Source organism: Gekko japonicus, unplaced genomic scaffold (genome assembly GCF_001447785.1).
Source record: "Gekko japonicus isolate JY-2015 unplaced genomic scaffold, Gekko_japonicus_V1.1 scaffold2690, whole genome shotgun sequence".
In the NCBI taxonomy this organism is placed as follows: domain Eukaryota; kingdom Metazoa; phylum Chordata; class Lepidosauria; order Squamata; family Gekkonidae; genus Gekko; species Gekko japonicus.
In genome coordinates, this window is record NW_015163684.1 from 82,802 (window position 1) to 97,541 (window position 14,740).

General features: G+C 45.4%; 1 protein-coding gene across 1 annotated transcript in view; it reads left to right on the top strand.

Annotated features, from left to right (window-relative positions):
- SYT2 (synaptotagmin 2) overlaps window positions 1-14,740 on the top strand; it is an 86,242-nt gene that overhangs the window by 63,706 nt on the left and 7,796 nt on the right. Inside the window, exons 5-7 of the mRNA XM_015407768.1 lie at window positions 6,802-6,924; window positions 10,378-10,545; window positions 12,417-12,584. Of these exons, the coding sequence (XP_015263254.1) occupies window positions 6,802-6,924; window positions 10,378-10,545; window positions 12,417-12,584 (459 nt within the window). The remainder of the gene's footprint in view (window positions 1-6,801; window positions 6,925-10,377; window positions 10,546-12,416; window positions 12,585-14,740) is intronic.

Genomic DNA, 14,740 nt, shown 5'->3' on the forward strand with positions numbered 1-14,740 from the left:
TTTTCTTATTCACATTTGCTTTCTGGTTTCAGTGGGTAACACATTTTCGGCTGAATTGGTTTTTTATTTTCCATCTAACTTGGTAGCAGTTTTTAGGGATTGTACCCCCCAAGTTCTCTCAGAGCTGTTATCTGGAAAGGAGTTTGTAAGCTGCTCTGAGACTCCTTTGGGTAGTGAAGGGAGGGATATAAATCCAATCTCTTCTTCTCTCTTAAACAAACAAACTGAAAAATCCCTGATGGTATGGTGTTTGGGGGTGGACACTACAGGGCAGGTTGTTGGGGCAGGATGGGGCCATGCCCCCTCCCTCTACAGCCATGCCCCACATGTCCTGCTGCTAAAAATGCTATTTTAAAAACAATTATTTTGGTATTTTTTCAAGAAAGTCATGTGGCAGCTGCTGATTTTACTTGTTTGTAGGGTGGCACCTTCAGACTGCCAATACTTTTTGGTGGCAGCTAGCTGGAAAACTTCCCTATCATTTGCAAGATCAGACTTACTCTCTCCCCTTCTTGCCCCCATTGCCCTTGCTGGAATATTGAATAATGAGGTGCCATCATTGCAGAGGATTAGAGAGTGACCTTTCCATATTGCCAAGAGTAATTTTTTTAAAAAAAAAACTTGGATCAGTTTTAATAACTATATTAAAATGTGTACTGTGGTTGCTTTTTTTGTTAAATAATGTCTGAATGAACATCCATCCCTAATGAATACTAGTGGTATTTCATTCTTTATTTTTTTAAATCGGAATATTTCTAATTATTGATCCCAGGGATCAATATGATGGTGTGGAATCTGCTGTTTCTCAGGGACACTATGTGTTGTTGATTATTTGTGAAGTTTTTGTCTGTATAATGCCCTTCTCTTCCTTCTCTGTGCTCTCGTTCTCTTTCTTCTGTGTTGTTCTGTCCCCATCTTTTCTGACTAACCTGGATGTCAACTCACGGTAGGTCCCGATATAATCCTCCTTCCCTTTTAGGTGTCAAAGGGGCAAGGGAAGAGGGTTATATAATATATTCTCTAAGCTGCTGTGTTTAGATTTTGTTTGCATGATGGCATGAAACCTGATATTGGACTTAAATTGGGAAAGGTAAACCAGATTTTTCTTTACATTTCAGTTTAAGGGACTTTGCATTTTAAGTCCCTTAGCTACTCAGTGGAATTGAAGCTGAGTCCCACACTTATTTTATGCTTGTCCAATTGGGTGCCATCTTTATTAGATAATCAGGATCCTATCTAACAATGAACCCCAAGTCAGGGTTGTTAGCAGATGTGTTTGTCCATCAAGGGGATAACATGAATGAAACTTTGAAAGATTTGCCAAGTACTTGTGGTTTGCACGTGCTTGTCATATGTTACCAGGAGATGCAGTTTTCAAGATATGCATTCTACCTTTTGATAACATGCTTAGTTTTCAGAGCCTGAGTGAGAAGTGTGATTGCACTCTTGAGTATGCACATTGGTTCATGGGGGGGGACATGCATGTGTGTTTCAAAGTAAGAAAGAAAATCTTGGATGTAGTCGGTGAGGTCACAGTTTCCTTGCCTTCAGTGGATCCCAGTTGCTACTCCCTATAGTTACATTGCATGTCCAGTTTCCCCATTCTCTGTGGCCGCTCCCCTCTCTAATGGTCTCCTAATCTGATAGGTATTCTTTGCTAAAAGACCCATTATACCAATCCTGGTGCAACACTGGTTTCAGGGGATTCCCAGGGTTGTCACCAATTAGATTAGAACCCCAACCTTGGCATTCCCAAAGCTCAGGACTAACCACTTCTGCCAAAAAGATTTTTCTTTCTTTCAGGCATTGTAGCAGTGTATCAAGGCTATATCTATTTTAACCCAGCTCTGCCATCCTATAGAGGGGGTCATTATTTATCTGCACTTTTGTCATTGTTGTTCAGTTGCACAGTCGAGTCTGACTCTTCATGACCCCATGGACCACATCATGCCAGGCCCTCCTGTCTTCTGCCATCCTCCAGAGTTTGCTTAATTTCATGTTTGTTGCATTGATAACACTGTCTGACAATCTAATCCTTTGCTGTCCCCTTCTTCTTTGGCCTTCAATCTTTCCCAGCATCAGGGTCTTCTCAATTAGTGGCCAAAGTATTTGAGCTTCAACTTCAGCATCTGGCCTTCCAGGGAACAGTCAGGGTTGATTTCCTTTAGGATCGACTGATTTATAAAAAATTGTTTATAAAGAAAAAAGGATTGACTGATTTGATCTTCTTGCAGTCCAAGGGATTCTCAAGAGTCTTCTCCAGCACCATAATTCAAAAGCATCTATTCTTCGGTGCTCAGCCTTCCTTATGGTCCAACTCTACTGTGAATACCATTTCTTTGACCATACGGACTTTTGTTGGCAGGGGAATGTCTCTATGTTTTATTATGCTGTCTAAGTTTGCCATTGCTTTCCTCCCAAAGAGCAGGCACCTTTTTGTTTTTGTCTTTTATTTATTTTTATTTTTTCTAATCTACAAAACTACAGGGTCAGGGTAGTGGAATAACCTAAAATAAAGAGTATCAAGGATCCATAATACAGAAGTATAAGTTTGTTGATACATCTCTGTTATCTTAGTAGTAAAATATGAAAATTACTGTTGCAAAAGTGTCAAGCAAGCAATCACAATCTCTTTAACTAAGATGTAAATATCATAGAATTAAAGTTATGCGATAAAAGTAAACAGGCTATCAAAGTTAATCTATTTTGCAAATTCCTTTCCTCTTATCAAAGTCCAAATTAATTTTTAGCTGGTTTAGGGGCAACAGCCCCTAGTTCTGCTTCAGGATCAAAGAGTTTTGCCAGACTCTTCAGGATGGTATCTATGCCTTCCCCATACTCCTCATCTGCATGCTGCTGCTGCTGCTGCTGCTGCTGCTGCTGCTGCTGCTGCTGCTGCTGCTGCTGCTGCTGCTGCTGCTGCTGCTGCTGCTGCTGCTGCTGCTGCTGCTGCTGCTGCTGCTGCTGCTGCTGCTGCTGCTGCTGCTGCTGCTGCTGCTGCTGCTGCTGCTGCTGCTGCTGCTGCGTCTTTGTTCTCCTCCACTTTCTCAGGTCCATCTTCTGCTTTCTGTTGTTGCTTCAGGAACATCCATTTTGTTTCTTTCTCGCTGAAATTTTTTTGAGTTCCTTTTGCTAATATCCAGCTTGACGTTAAGGTTGGTCATCTGATCCAGTAGAGGGCACAAAGCTACAGCAGTCAGTTTGGGAAAGTCTGTGGTTACTTCTGGCCTGGTAGCCGGCGATGCTGTGCTAGCAGTTTGTATTATAAGTTTCGCTTTCGACGCCATTTTTTCTGCTCACTGAGTCATTGTTTACACAAGAGAAAAGTTTAAAAGTTCTCCGTAAGTCTAGAATTTATCGCTTTCTTGCTGGTCCGCTGCACACTTCATCATAATCTGCTTCCTTCAACCTGCCCTTTCAGCCTCCCACTTTAAACTCAGTTGTTTCAGGATCGGGCATTCCCCTCCCCCTTCCACTTGTTTGGGGCTTTGGGGCAGCTTTACTTGTAGCAATTTATTGATTGTTTGCTGGATCATGGCTTCACTCACATTTGTACGTGCGTTCGCTTGGCATGTAGAGAGGATCGTTTCTCGGGATCCTTGTGCGCTCTGTCCAGTATGCGCCTCTTAGTGCTGTGTTGGCTCCGTGCCACGGGGGCCTATTGGGGCAAAAAGGAGCCTCAATCCCTTGGCTTCCACCTTGGGAGAGGCACCTATTGCACCCCAGGCTGCGACCCCCCTACAAGGGGCCTGGGAGGTTCAAGATCAACTCGGACCCCCCCCCCATCGGCATGTTTGCGGGGCGCTCACATCAGAGCTGTGATGGAGCACACCCGCCTAGAGCAGGCATCTTTTAATTTCATGGCTGCAATCACCATCTGCAGTGATCTTGGATCCCAGGAACGTGAATTCTGTCACTGCTTCCATGACTTCCCCTTCTCATTGCCAAGGAGTGATGGGGCCGGATGCCATGATCTTAGGTTTTTTAATGTTGAGTTTCAAGCCAACTTTTGTGCTCTCCTCTTTTACTTTCAGCAAGAGGCTCTTGAGGTCCTCTTCACTTTCCGCCATTAGAGTGGTATCGTCTGCATATCTGAGGTTGTTGATGTTTTTCCCAGCAATCTTAATTCCAGCTTGTGGTTCATCCAGGCCGGCTTTTCTCATGATGTACTCTGCATATGAATTAAATAAGCAGGGTGACAATATACATCCTTGTTGTACTCCTTTTCCTATGCTAAACCAATCAGTTGTTCCATATCCTGTTCTAACTGTCGCTTCTTGACCCTTATACAGGTTTCTCAGGAGACATGTGAGGTGGTCTGATACTCCCATCATTTTAAAGACTTGCTACAGTTTGTTGTGATCCACACAATTAAAGGCTTTAACGTAGTCAATGAAACAGAAGTAGATGTTTTTCTGGTACTCTCTTGCTTTCTCTATAATCCAGCGAATATTGGCAATTTGATCTCCTGTTCTTCTACCTCTTCAAAACCCAGCTTGTACTTCTGGCAGTTCTCTATCCACATACTGCTGACGCCTAGCTTGTAGGATCTTGAGCATTACCTTGCTAGCATGTGAAATGAGTACAATTGTGCAATAGTTTGAACATTCCTTGGCATTGCCCTGGTTTGGGATTGGAATGTAAATTGACCTTTTCCAATCCTGTGGCCACTGTTGCGTTTTCCAAATTTGCTGGCATATTGAGTGCAGCACTTTAACAGCAGCATCATTTAAGACTTTGAATAGCTCAGCTGGGATACCATCACCTCCACTAGCTTTGTTGTTAGTAATGCTTTCTAAGGCCCATTTGACTTCACACTCCAGGATGTCTGGTTCGAGGTCAGTGATTATACCGTCATGGTTGTCAACGACATCGAGGTCTTTCTTGTATAGTTCTTCTGTGTATTCTTACCATCTTTTCCTAATCTCTTCTGCTTCTGTTAGGTCCCTACTGTTTTTGTCCTTTATCATGGCCAGCTTTGCACGAAATGTTCCCTTGATTGATCTAATTTTCTTGAAGAGCTCTCTAGTCCTTCCCATTCTATTGTTTTCCTCTATTACTTTGCATTGTTCATTCAGGAAGGCCTCCTTATCTCTCCTTGCTGTTCTCTGGAAATCTGCATTCAGTTGGGTCAATCTTTCCTTCTCACCTTTGCCTTTCACTTTCCTTCTTTCCTCTACTATTTGTAAAGCCTCATCAGACAGCCACTTTGCTTTCTTGCATTTCTTTTTCTTTGGGATGGTGCTGATTGCTGCCTCTTGTACAATGTCACGAACCTCCATCCATAGTTCTTCAGGCAGTCTGTCTATCAAATCTAGTCCCTTTAACCTATTCTTCACCTCCACTGTATATTCATAAGGGATGTGATCTAGGTCAAACCTGAATGGCCTAGTGGTTTCCCCAACTTTCTTCGGTTTAAGCCTGAATTTTGCAATGAGTAGCTCATGATCTGAGCCACAGTCAGCTCCAGGTCTTGTTTTTACTGACTGTATGGAGCTTCTCCATCTTTGACTGCAAATTATATAATCAATCTGATTTCGATGTTGCCTATTTGGTGATGTCCATGTGTAGAGTAGCCTCTTAGGTTGTTGGAAGAGGGTGTTCGCTATGACAAGCGTGTTCTCTTGACAAAACTCTGTTAGCCTTTGCCCGGCTTCATTTTGATCTCCAAGGCCAAACTTGCCCGTTATTCCAGTTACCTTTTGACGTCCTACTTTAGCATTCCAGTCCCCTATGATGGTAAGGACATGTTTTTTGGTGTTAGTTCTAGGAGGTGTTATAGGTCTTGATAGAACTAGTCCACTTCAGCCTCGTCAGTGGTTGGGGCATAGACTTGGATTACTGTGATGTTGAATGGTTTGCCTTGGATTCAGATTGAGATCATTCTGTCATTTTTGACATTGTATCCCATTACTGCCCTTTTCACTCTCTGGTTGACTATAAAGACCACACCATTTTTTCTATGGGATTCTTGGCCACAGAAGTAGATATAATGGTCTTCTGAGTTAAATTTGCCCATTCCCATCCACTTTGGTTCACTGATTCCCAAGATGTCGATGTTCAGTCTTGCCATCTCATTTTTGACCATGTCAAGCTTACCTTGATTCATAGATCTTACATTCCAGGTTCCTATGCAGTATTGTTCTTTGCAGCATCGGACTTTCCTTTCACCATCAGACACATCCACAGCTTAGCGTCCTTTCAGCTTTAGCCCATCCGCTTCACTCTTTCTGGGGTACTTGCCCTCATCTCTTCTCCTGTAGCATATTGGGCACCTTCTGACCTGAGGGGCTCATCTTCTGGTGTCATATCTTTTAGCCTTTTGTTACTACCCATGGGGTTTTCTTGGCAAAGATACTGGAGTGGGTTGCCATTTCCTTCTCCAGTGAATCATGTTTTGTCTGAGTTCTCTGCTGTGGCCTGTCTGTCCTGGCCCCCTCGCCACATCAAGGCAGTGATCCATGAGAGAGTTATCTGCACTAATGCCATATATATGGGGAGGAACAAAATATATCTGAAGTTTTCTCATCAGAGAGGCTGTGGAGAGCCAAAATCATAAGATAGGCGAAGAAGCTCAGCCCCCACCCCCCAGCTGAGCCCTGGCGACCTATTTTCCTTCCCCCTGAAGTAAAGCTTCCACTTTTTAAAAGGTGTACATGCATTTCCAAGCTAAGGTAAGGCTATGAGGTATGTGTGTGTGTGTATGTGCGTGACACACATGTTTGTGAGTTAAAAGGGAACTAGGCTGCCCAGTTTGTGACGCCCACTTTGCAGAACATTGTGGTCCTGTTTCCCTTTCAGAATAAACAGGATGATGATGATGGAGATGGAGAAGAAGAGGAGGAAGAAGAGGAGAAGGAGAAGGAACCAGAAAACCTGGGCAAGCTGCAGTTCTCCCTAGACTATGATTTTCAGGGTAACCAGGTAAGATGTCTGCATGAGGAGACGGGACAAGAGAGGTGGGAAAAGACCAAGCCTTGCCTCCTCAAGTAGCTGTTTACACTGTAGATGTAAACTCACGTCTGCCAGTTCTGGGCATCTAGTTTGGGCTTGTTCAGGCAGAAACTGCTGAGGCCTTCAAATAAAGAGGTCTGGAGTTACTCAGGAGCTAAAAAATACCTTGGAGAGCCCAATCTTTCTTTTTTTAAAAAAGCAGCATTGGGAGGGGGCGGGGGGTGGCGGGGATAGAGAAGCAATAGGGAGTGCTTAATTCTTTCCTCACCTGTGATTTTTCAGCTGTGAATTTATTTATTTATTTATAAATTCTACTTGCACAGGGCTCAAGGTGGTGAACAACAATTCCAACAGATACATTGACAATCAAGTTAAAAGCAGTTAAAACACGAAACAATACAAAGCTATTTCAGATGATGCTTAAATAGGCCAGTTTGTGTCCTTAGACTGTGGGGAAGGAGGAGAGAAAGGAGGGGGCCAGGCTAGATGGAAACCATTGCTGTCCTCAACCGTAGGCCTGGCAGAACATCTGTGTGTTACGGGCAGGCCCTGTGGAACTGCATTAGGTTCCACAGGACATGGATGTAATTCAGCAGAGAGTTCCACCAGGTCGGGGCCAGGGATGAAAAGACCCTGGCTCTGGTTGAGGACAGCTGGATATTTTTCAGGCCAGGAAGCACCAGTAGGTTCTTCTCACCAGTGCGCAGTGCTCTTCAGGGGGTATACCAGGAGAGATGGCCCCGTAGTTACTTTGGTCCCAGACCGTTTAGGGCTTTGAAGGTTAATACCAAAACCTTGAACCTGATCCAGTTTTCAGCCTGGAGCCAGTGCAGCTGGCGAAGCACTGGTTGAACGTGTGCTGTCCATGGGATTCTGGGAAGAACCCATGCCGTTGCATTCTGGTCCAGTTGTAATTTCCAGATCAGTCTCAAGGGTAGCCCTGCAGAGAGTGAGTTACAGTAGTCTAGCCTGGAGGTGACTGTAGCATGGATTAGTGCCCTCCCCCGTGCTAAGATTGCCAACTGCCGGGAGGAAAAAAAGTCCTGTTCTTCTGATAGAGGTCTAATGGGATGTTATTTATCTTCATGCCATAAAAAGAGTCATCTGCCTATTCCCACACATAAAGTTCTATTAAAGGGACAGGATATTTTCCACCAGGCCTGATGGCAGCCCTGCCCCCTACATATGCCTCTAGCTTTGCAACTGTGGGCTTAGAATTCTGTGAAGGGGAAAATCTAGTTCTACAGGGCCTGTATGATGTGGCGCAGAGAATCAGTGGTGGTGGGGATGCCGTTCTGCTCCAAATTCCCTCCTGCAGAAAATGTTTTTTTCTTTTTAAAAAGTGTGTTTGTGTGCTGTCAGTGTAGAACACTAGAAGCTTTTTTCATAGGAATTCTGTTGAGGCTCAGTTCATCTAATTCCTACAGTGACACATGACTAGGGAGCAAACAGTTTGCAAGATCAGAGCGAATGGTATAGACGTTACAGAGGAATGATTTGCAGGTGGCCGCACAACAGGTCACCGATTTTATCCACTTCCAGTGCCAAACCAGCCATGTGGGAGGTGCCCATGTAAACATGCCTATGTTTACCTTGCATGGGGAGGTTCTCAGATCTCAGCTTTTGAATGGGAGCTGATGAAAAGAGGTCATAAAAGGAAGGGCTATGGACCTTCAAAGCAGTATCTTACGGAGCCTCTTGGAATGAGGGTGGAAGGTCATGGCTAAGGTCTTCTACCCAGCCACAATATCCTTGTCAGTTAAGATATCATGCCAAACCACAGTTTGCACTGCTTGGTCATGGCTCGGTGTGATGTCCACATTGGCAAACGCTGGTTTGGGCCATTTCTCTTCCTCCAGATCTTGCTGTGGCTTAGAGGCAGGACTCCTGACAGAAGGAAGGCACAAGCACACAAGGGGTTCTTGTTGATGGCTCCCTAAGCACAACCTGTTCCCAGCTCTTGTCGGCCTGTAGCTCAGCTCTCCCCACCCACCGCCCTTTTCTGTCTGGTGATTCTCTGTTATTCTCAGCTGTCAAAGCACTTCCCGGTGGAAGATCAGCAAGGTGTCAGTGAACAAAGTTAACAGGGGCAACAGTTCAGTGACAAATGGGTTTAGTCTTCTGTTCCAGCCTCCAGACTCATTCCCTAAGCCTTTCTCAGTGTTCTAGCCCAGCCTCTGTCTGCAGTTAGGTGTGCGAAGTGTGTAGAAGAAGCCTCCTTTGTTTTTCACGGGTCAAATACCTTTCCAGAATGTCAAAAAGTCCCATTCTCTGCTGAGCAGTCAGCTTGGCTTCTGCAACCTTGCATGGTCATCCCTGCTGCAGTGATTTTTAAGTCTGCCATGTTTCTGAGGCATCCACCCACCTCCACTGTTGCCTCCCAGGTATCTAGAGGTACTGCAGGCAAGGAAGGTGAGCTATGGAAAGATACAGAAGCGGGGAGACTGAACAGTTATGCTAAGGAGGGATTAAGGTCACACTTTGGAAAGGAGGCATCTTCCGGTTGTTTGAGGAGATGATGAAGATGGACTTTACCAGAAACTCTGAGCAGCAGCAGATAAAACTCTTCCAGAGTTCACTCACTGGGAAGAACTGAGAGAAAAATGATTCACTTCCGCTGTTCGTAAAGTGAAACAGAAGGCCACCAAGAAAACTATATCCTCATAGTCTGGGCCTCTCGAAAGCTATGGAAGACTTTTCCTCTCTTTGCTGCTGTCCAGGGACTCTAGCAGTGTTTGAGAGGAAACTGCAAGAGCTCATGTGAACCCTGAAAAGCAAGTTAAGGCAATGCTGGTTCTTGAGAACATAGGAACATCCCTGCTGTATTAAACAAAGGATCCGTCTGGCTCTGCATCTTGTATCCCACAGTGGGTAATCAGATGCTTCCAGGATGCTTACAAGCAGGACATGAAGGCAACGTCCTTTTTGCTTGCTGATGCCCCAAAACTGTGCATGGTGGTTTTTATTTAGCCATTGTGCCACCATTGGTAGCTCCATCCTCTTATTCATTTGTCTAATCCCCTTGTAAAGTCATATCTCATTTATCACTGCTTTGTCACTCTGTGATAGAACCTTGCTGGGTGAACTTGGGCCTGTCACACAAGTTCCTTTTGACAACTTCTGTTTAACACTTGTGAGAACAAAATAACCTATACAGTTTGAAGTAACCATGATTTGACTTGATGCCTTAACTGAGCCATTCTCTGTGCAGAAAGGACTGTCCATTTTGAGATGACTAGGGTAGGTGAGGAGTATAACACACATGGTGCCATAGTGGTAGAGAAGGAAGGACAGAGTATCTGGTGACAACAGAGGAAGAATGATGAAAACCGATCGGATTTTTTTCACCATGTGTTGTATTGACTGACTTGTGATGTTGTAGAATCATTTTGCGTACTACTGATAATTGTCTTTCCCTTGCAGCTAACAGTAGGGATCCTCCAAGCAGCTGAGCTCCCAGCACTGGATATAGGTGGCACATCAGACCCTTATGTCAAAGTCTTCCTCCTTCCTGACAAGAAGAAGAAGTACGAGACCAAAGTGCAAAAGAAGACCCTCAATCCAACCTACAATGAGACCTTCGTCTTCAAGGTGAGACTTCTGGTCTAGGCATCCTTTGCAGCTAGTATGTTCCAAATAGAATGATTAGAGACCTGAAATGGTTCAGATTGCCTAGAAAATATTTGTGTGCCTTAAAATATTTCTAGGGCGAAGTAGGAAAACTGGAGACTGTAATTCCTGGCAGGAAAAAGTCAAGGCAGAAAGAATTTCAGCAAAAGTAACCAAAGCCCTTAAGAATTAATGTAAACCTACCACATAGGAGTAAGAATTGGAACTCATGCAGTTCTAAGGACACTATCAAAAGGGCCGAGGCTTAACACTGCTACATGTTTAACACTGATAAATAAATCCTGTATGGGAGATGCCTAATTACAAAAAGTACTTAATTCTAAATTAACAGGTTACTTCTTGGAAAATATATCAAGCAGCCCAATTCTATACATGCTTGCTTGGAAATAATTCCCATTTTATTCAGTTGGACTTTCTTTCAAGTAAGTGTGCATATGTTTGCAGTGTTAGAATCTTTGTGGCAAGTTTACCAAAAGTGTCCTGCCAACACATGCAGTCACCATACCTAATTCTTACAGGAAATGTCAATAACAGATGACGAGAATTCATGAGTAAATTACTGATTTGTGGCTTTGGCTCTAAATAATTAATTTGAAGAAGGAAATCAGATGGACGTTGTAAGGGAAACTGGAATATATTTTATTTCTGAGCCCTTCTATCAAGAAATATTACTTTATTATTTACTTGTGATATTTCTACCCTGTTCTTTCTCCAGGAAGCTCTGAGTAGCTTTCATTTGGCTCCCAGGTGGTGACCTATCCAGTTACTGGACAATTGCATTTTAGTGTGCACATTTACTCCATTCTCTTGAATGATCACTAGCTACTGTCTTGTTGCCAGTGGAGTGAGAAAGTTGGGGAAGGGGGTTGTGAAAATCCAGATGTCTTGGTCCCAGGCAGAGAGTGCCCAGGGGTCCCATCTCTCCTCCGCACACCACCAGGCCCCCAGCTTTTTTTTTTTTTGTATCTTTGCATCTCTCCGTGTGCGTATGTGTGCACCCCTGTGCCTGGAAATCATGGTGACCTCTGGCAATTCCTACTGAGACGTGGAGGACATTCAGAGAAGTGGCTTGATAGCTTGCCTCTGCCTCCCGACCCTGGTATTCTCTGGAGGTCTCCCATCCAAATAGTTGCTAGGGTCGGCCCTATTTAGCTTCCAAGATCTGATGAGACCAAGCTTGCCTGGGCTATCCAGGTCAGGGCACCAGGCCCCTAGCTTGAAGTTCCTTTACTGCCCACTCATATGTTACCCTCTGCAGCTTTCCCCTGCCCATGTTCTTAGCCAACTGCACCGCCTGCAAGCCCTTTCCCTGATGGCATTGGGTGGTGTGTGCAGCTGGGAGTGCCATTGTCACGGTTGTCAGGAGCACTGCTGCTGCCTTACATCTTCTGGACATGGTTCCCTAGTGTTGGGGAGAATGTGCAACACATGCAATAGGTAGCGTAGTTGGGTACGCAGAAGGGTGCGCAGGTGAGGGAGGCACACGAGGGATCGACAGCACTGGGCTCTACCAGGAGCCCTGGGACCCGACAGCTGCTCCACTTCAGGATACGGTGAGACTAGCCCTCAGTTTAGTGAGTTTTCCTGCATGGTGACATCTCCTACTCTGTTGACCTTGATATAGTTTCACAAAGCCAGTTGCTAAAGTACTCATACATTGTGTATGAACAATTACATTTTTAATATAGTGTAGCTGTTTGAAGCCTAGTTTCTTTGCACTATTGTTCTAAGTAAGCATGTTTTTGTACCCTATGCAATTTTAGCAAAATTTCACTAAACCCTTCCATCAGGCATGGCCAGTGACTGTTGAACAATTCTTCTTTGTGAAACAGGTTCCATATCAGGAACTGGGTGGGAAGACCTTGGTGTGTGCCATCTATGACTTTGACCGGTTCTCCAAGCATGACATCATTGGGGAAGTCAAGGTGCCCATGAACACCGTGGACTTGGGACAGCCCATTGAAGAGTGGAGAGATCTAGAGAGTGCAGAAAAAGAGGAGGTAAGGCAGGAGAGACAAGTGGAGAAATAGCATGTTCATCTTCAGGTCTGCCGCAGATCATTTCAAAGCTAAAAAAAAAAGTCACCTAGAGGGACCCCCCCTTGGAGCCATTGTGAACCGTCCTTCCTGCTGCAATGGTCACATGGTCAATGGGAAGGGGGCGCCTCCTCCCCTTAGTTCCTTTTTTGCTGTCATTGGAGAAGTTTCTTCTTTTCAGCTCTCCAGGTTTAAAAGAACCTTTATTTTGTTCTGGTGTTGATTCCCCACAGAAGAAGGGTGTTAGTTTACTGGAGTTTTGGGTGAGAAGGAAATAACAGCTGAACCAAGCTAAGGGGAAGCTGTGTGCTCCTTTGTCTCACGCTGATTGTTCCAGGTCAAAGGGCTGCATCAACACCCTACCTTGCTTTCTCCAAAGATTCCCCCCCCCCCCGGACAGAATGGCTCAGAAAGCCTGATTTTAAAAAATGTATTGGATGTGGTACTAAAATGCCTCATTCCGATGAATATAGTCTGTGCCTTTTGTGTCTCAGTGAAGAGAATAATGGGGGAAACTGCCGGGTGTGTCAACAGTTCACCCCTAAAGCGTGAAGTGATAGGGCTTTCCGTTTAAAGGCTGCCCTGTGGGAAAAGGCATTGTCCTCATCTAACAAGCCTCGCAGACGTGCCCAGCTGTCTACCTCAAAATCTCAGAGATCTTCTCCGGTATCTTTGAGTTCCTCAGTTCCATCAGTCACCTGTTCTGAACTAACTCGGCACCAGTCTTCATCCCTGGTCTCATCAGTTCCATGGAGTACATCGGAACCACTGGGAGAGACAAGTCATTTTAAATCCAAAAACAGAGAGAAGACCAAATCTGTGACTCGCCCCCATCGGTCCCCCAAGTCAGCTCCTAGGGATCCAATGCCTGAATCTGAGGCTCCCCCCTTTGCTCCACCGAGGACCTCTTCAATACATTCAGCTTCACCTGTCCTTTCCATGTCAGAGGTGGATCTTCCATTGGATACTGTGACAGCTTCAGATCCAAGGCCAATTCAGATGGATCTATGGTTTGGCATACCCTCCTTTTCCCTGGCAACCATATCCATACTGCATATCCCCAGCTTATCTCCGGGACTGATCTGAATGCTCTCCACCCCCACATCACATCTCAACATAGAAGTCACCCCTCTGTCTGTTTGTCTGTTCCACCAAGACCATGACTCACTGCCCCTCCTTTAGACTCCAGTGAGGGAGCTGAGACAGGAATCTGAACATAGTTCTGAGCTACCTTTGGACCAGTCACCCAACAAACAGGTTGGGGATTCTGCACTGATCTCATCTAATGAGGACTTATGCCTATATGCGGAGCAAATGACCAGAATGGCTCAGGCTTTGGAGATCGACATTGCAACCAGGGAACAAAAGCCCAAGGACAAGATTCCTGGCCAATTGTATTCTGATACCTCAAGCACTGTAGCTTTCCTAGTACTGGAGGGTTTCTGGAAAAGACTGCCTTGGCCCCTGCCACCTCGAGGCCCATAGAGAACTTATACAAGGTTAAACAGGAGGATGCTGTGCTTTTGTCTACCCATCCATCGCCATCATCCTTGATAACTGAGGAGCTTCGGAATAAGTCAAGGAGCTTCAGTCAAGGAGCTTCAGAATAAGTCAAGGTCACCTTTTCACACACACCCCAAGCTATTATGGGAACATACCAACTTTTTCTGTGGCAAATGATGTCTCCTTGGCGCAGGCGGCAAAACGCCTGCTTTAACAACACTTGAGCAGCCACTATGGCTGTTCAAGACCCACCGCGGTCGGGGTGAGCTCTCGACCCTTGTCCTAGCTCCCGCCCACCCAGCAGTTCGAAAGTAGAAGTAACTATAATGCGAGTAGATAAATGGGTACCTACCCTTAGAAGGGTGGGGGGCACCCTCCTCTGATGAGGTGTGTGGAGGACGGCAGCGGCAATGGCAATGGCGGTGGCAGGACATCGGCTGCAGCGGAGTACCGGCGTGGCGTGGCGGCGTGGCAGCGCAGCGGCAGCAAGCAGCAGCAGCGGGACCGGAGGAGCAATCCCTGGTGGCCAGCGGCAGGAACAGCAGGCGGCTGTCGTCTAGTGGAGGCGGAGGCACGCGGTGACGTCATCCACGAGCGCGGCGGAGCCTGAGGGACGC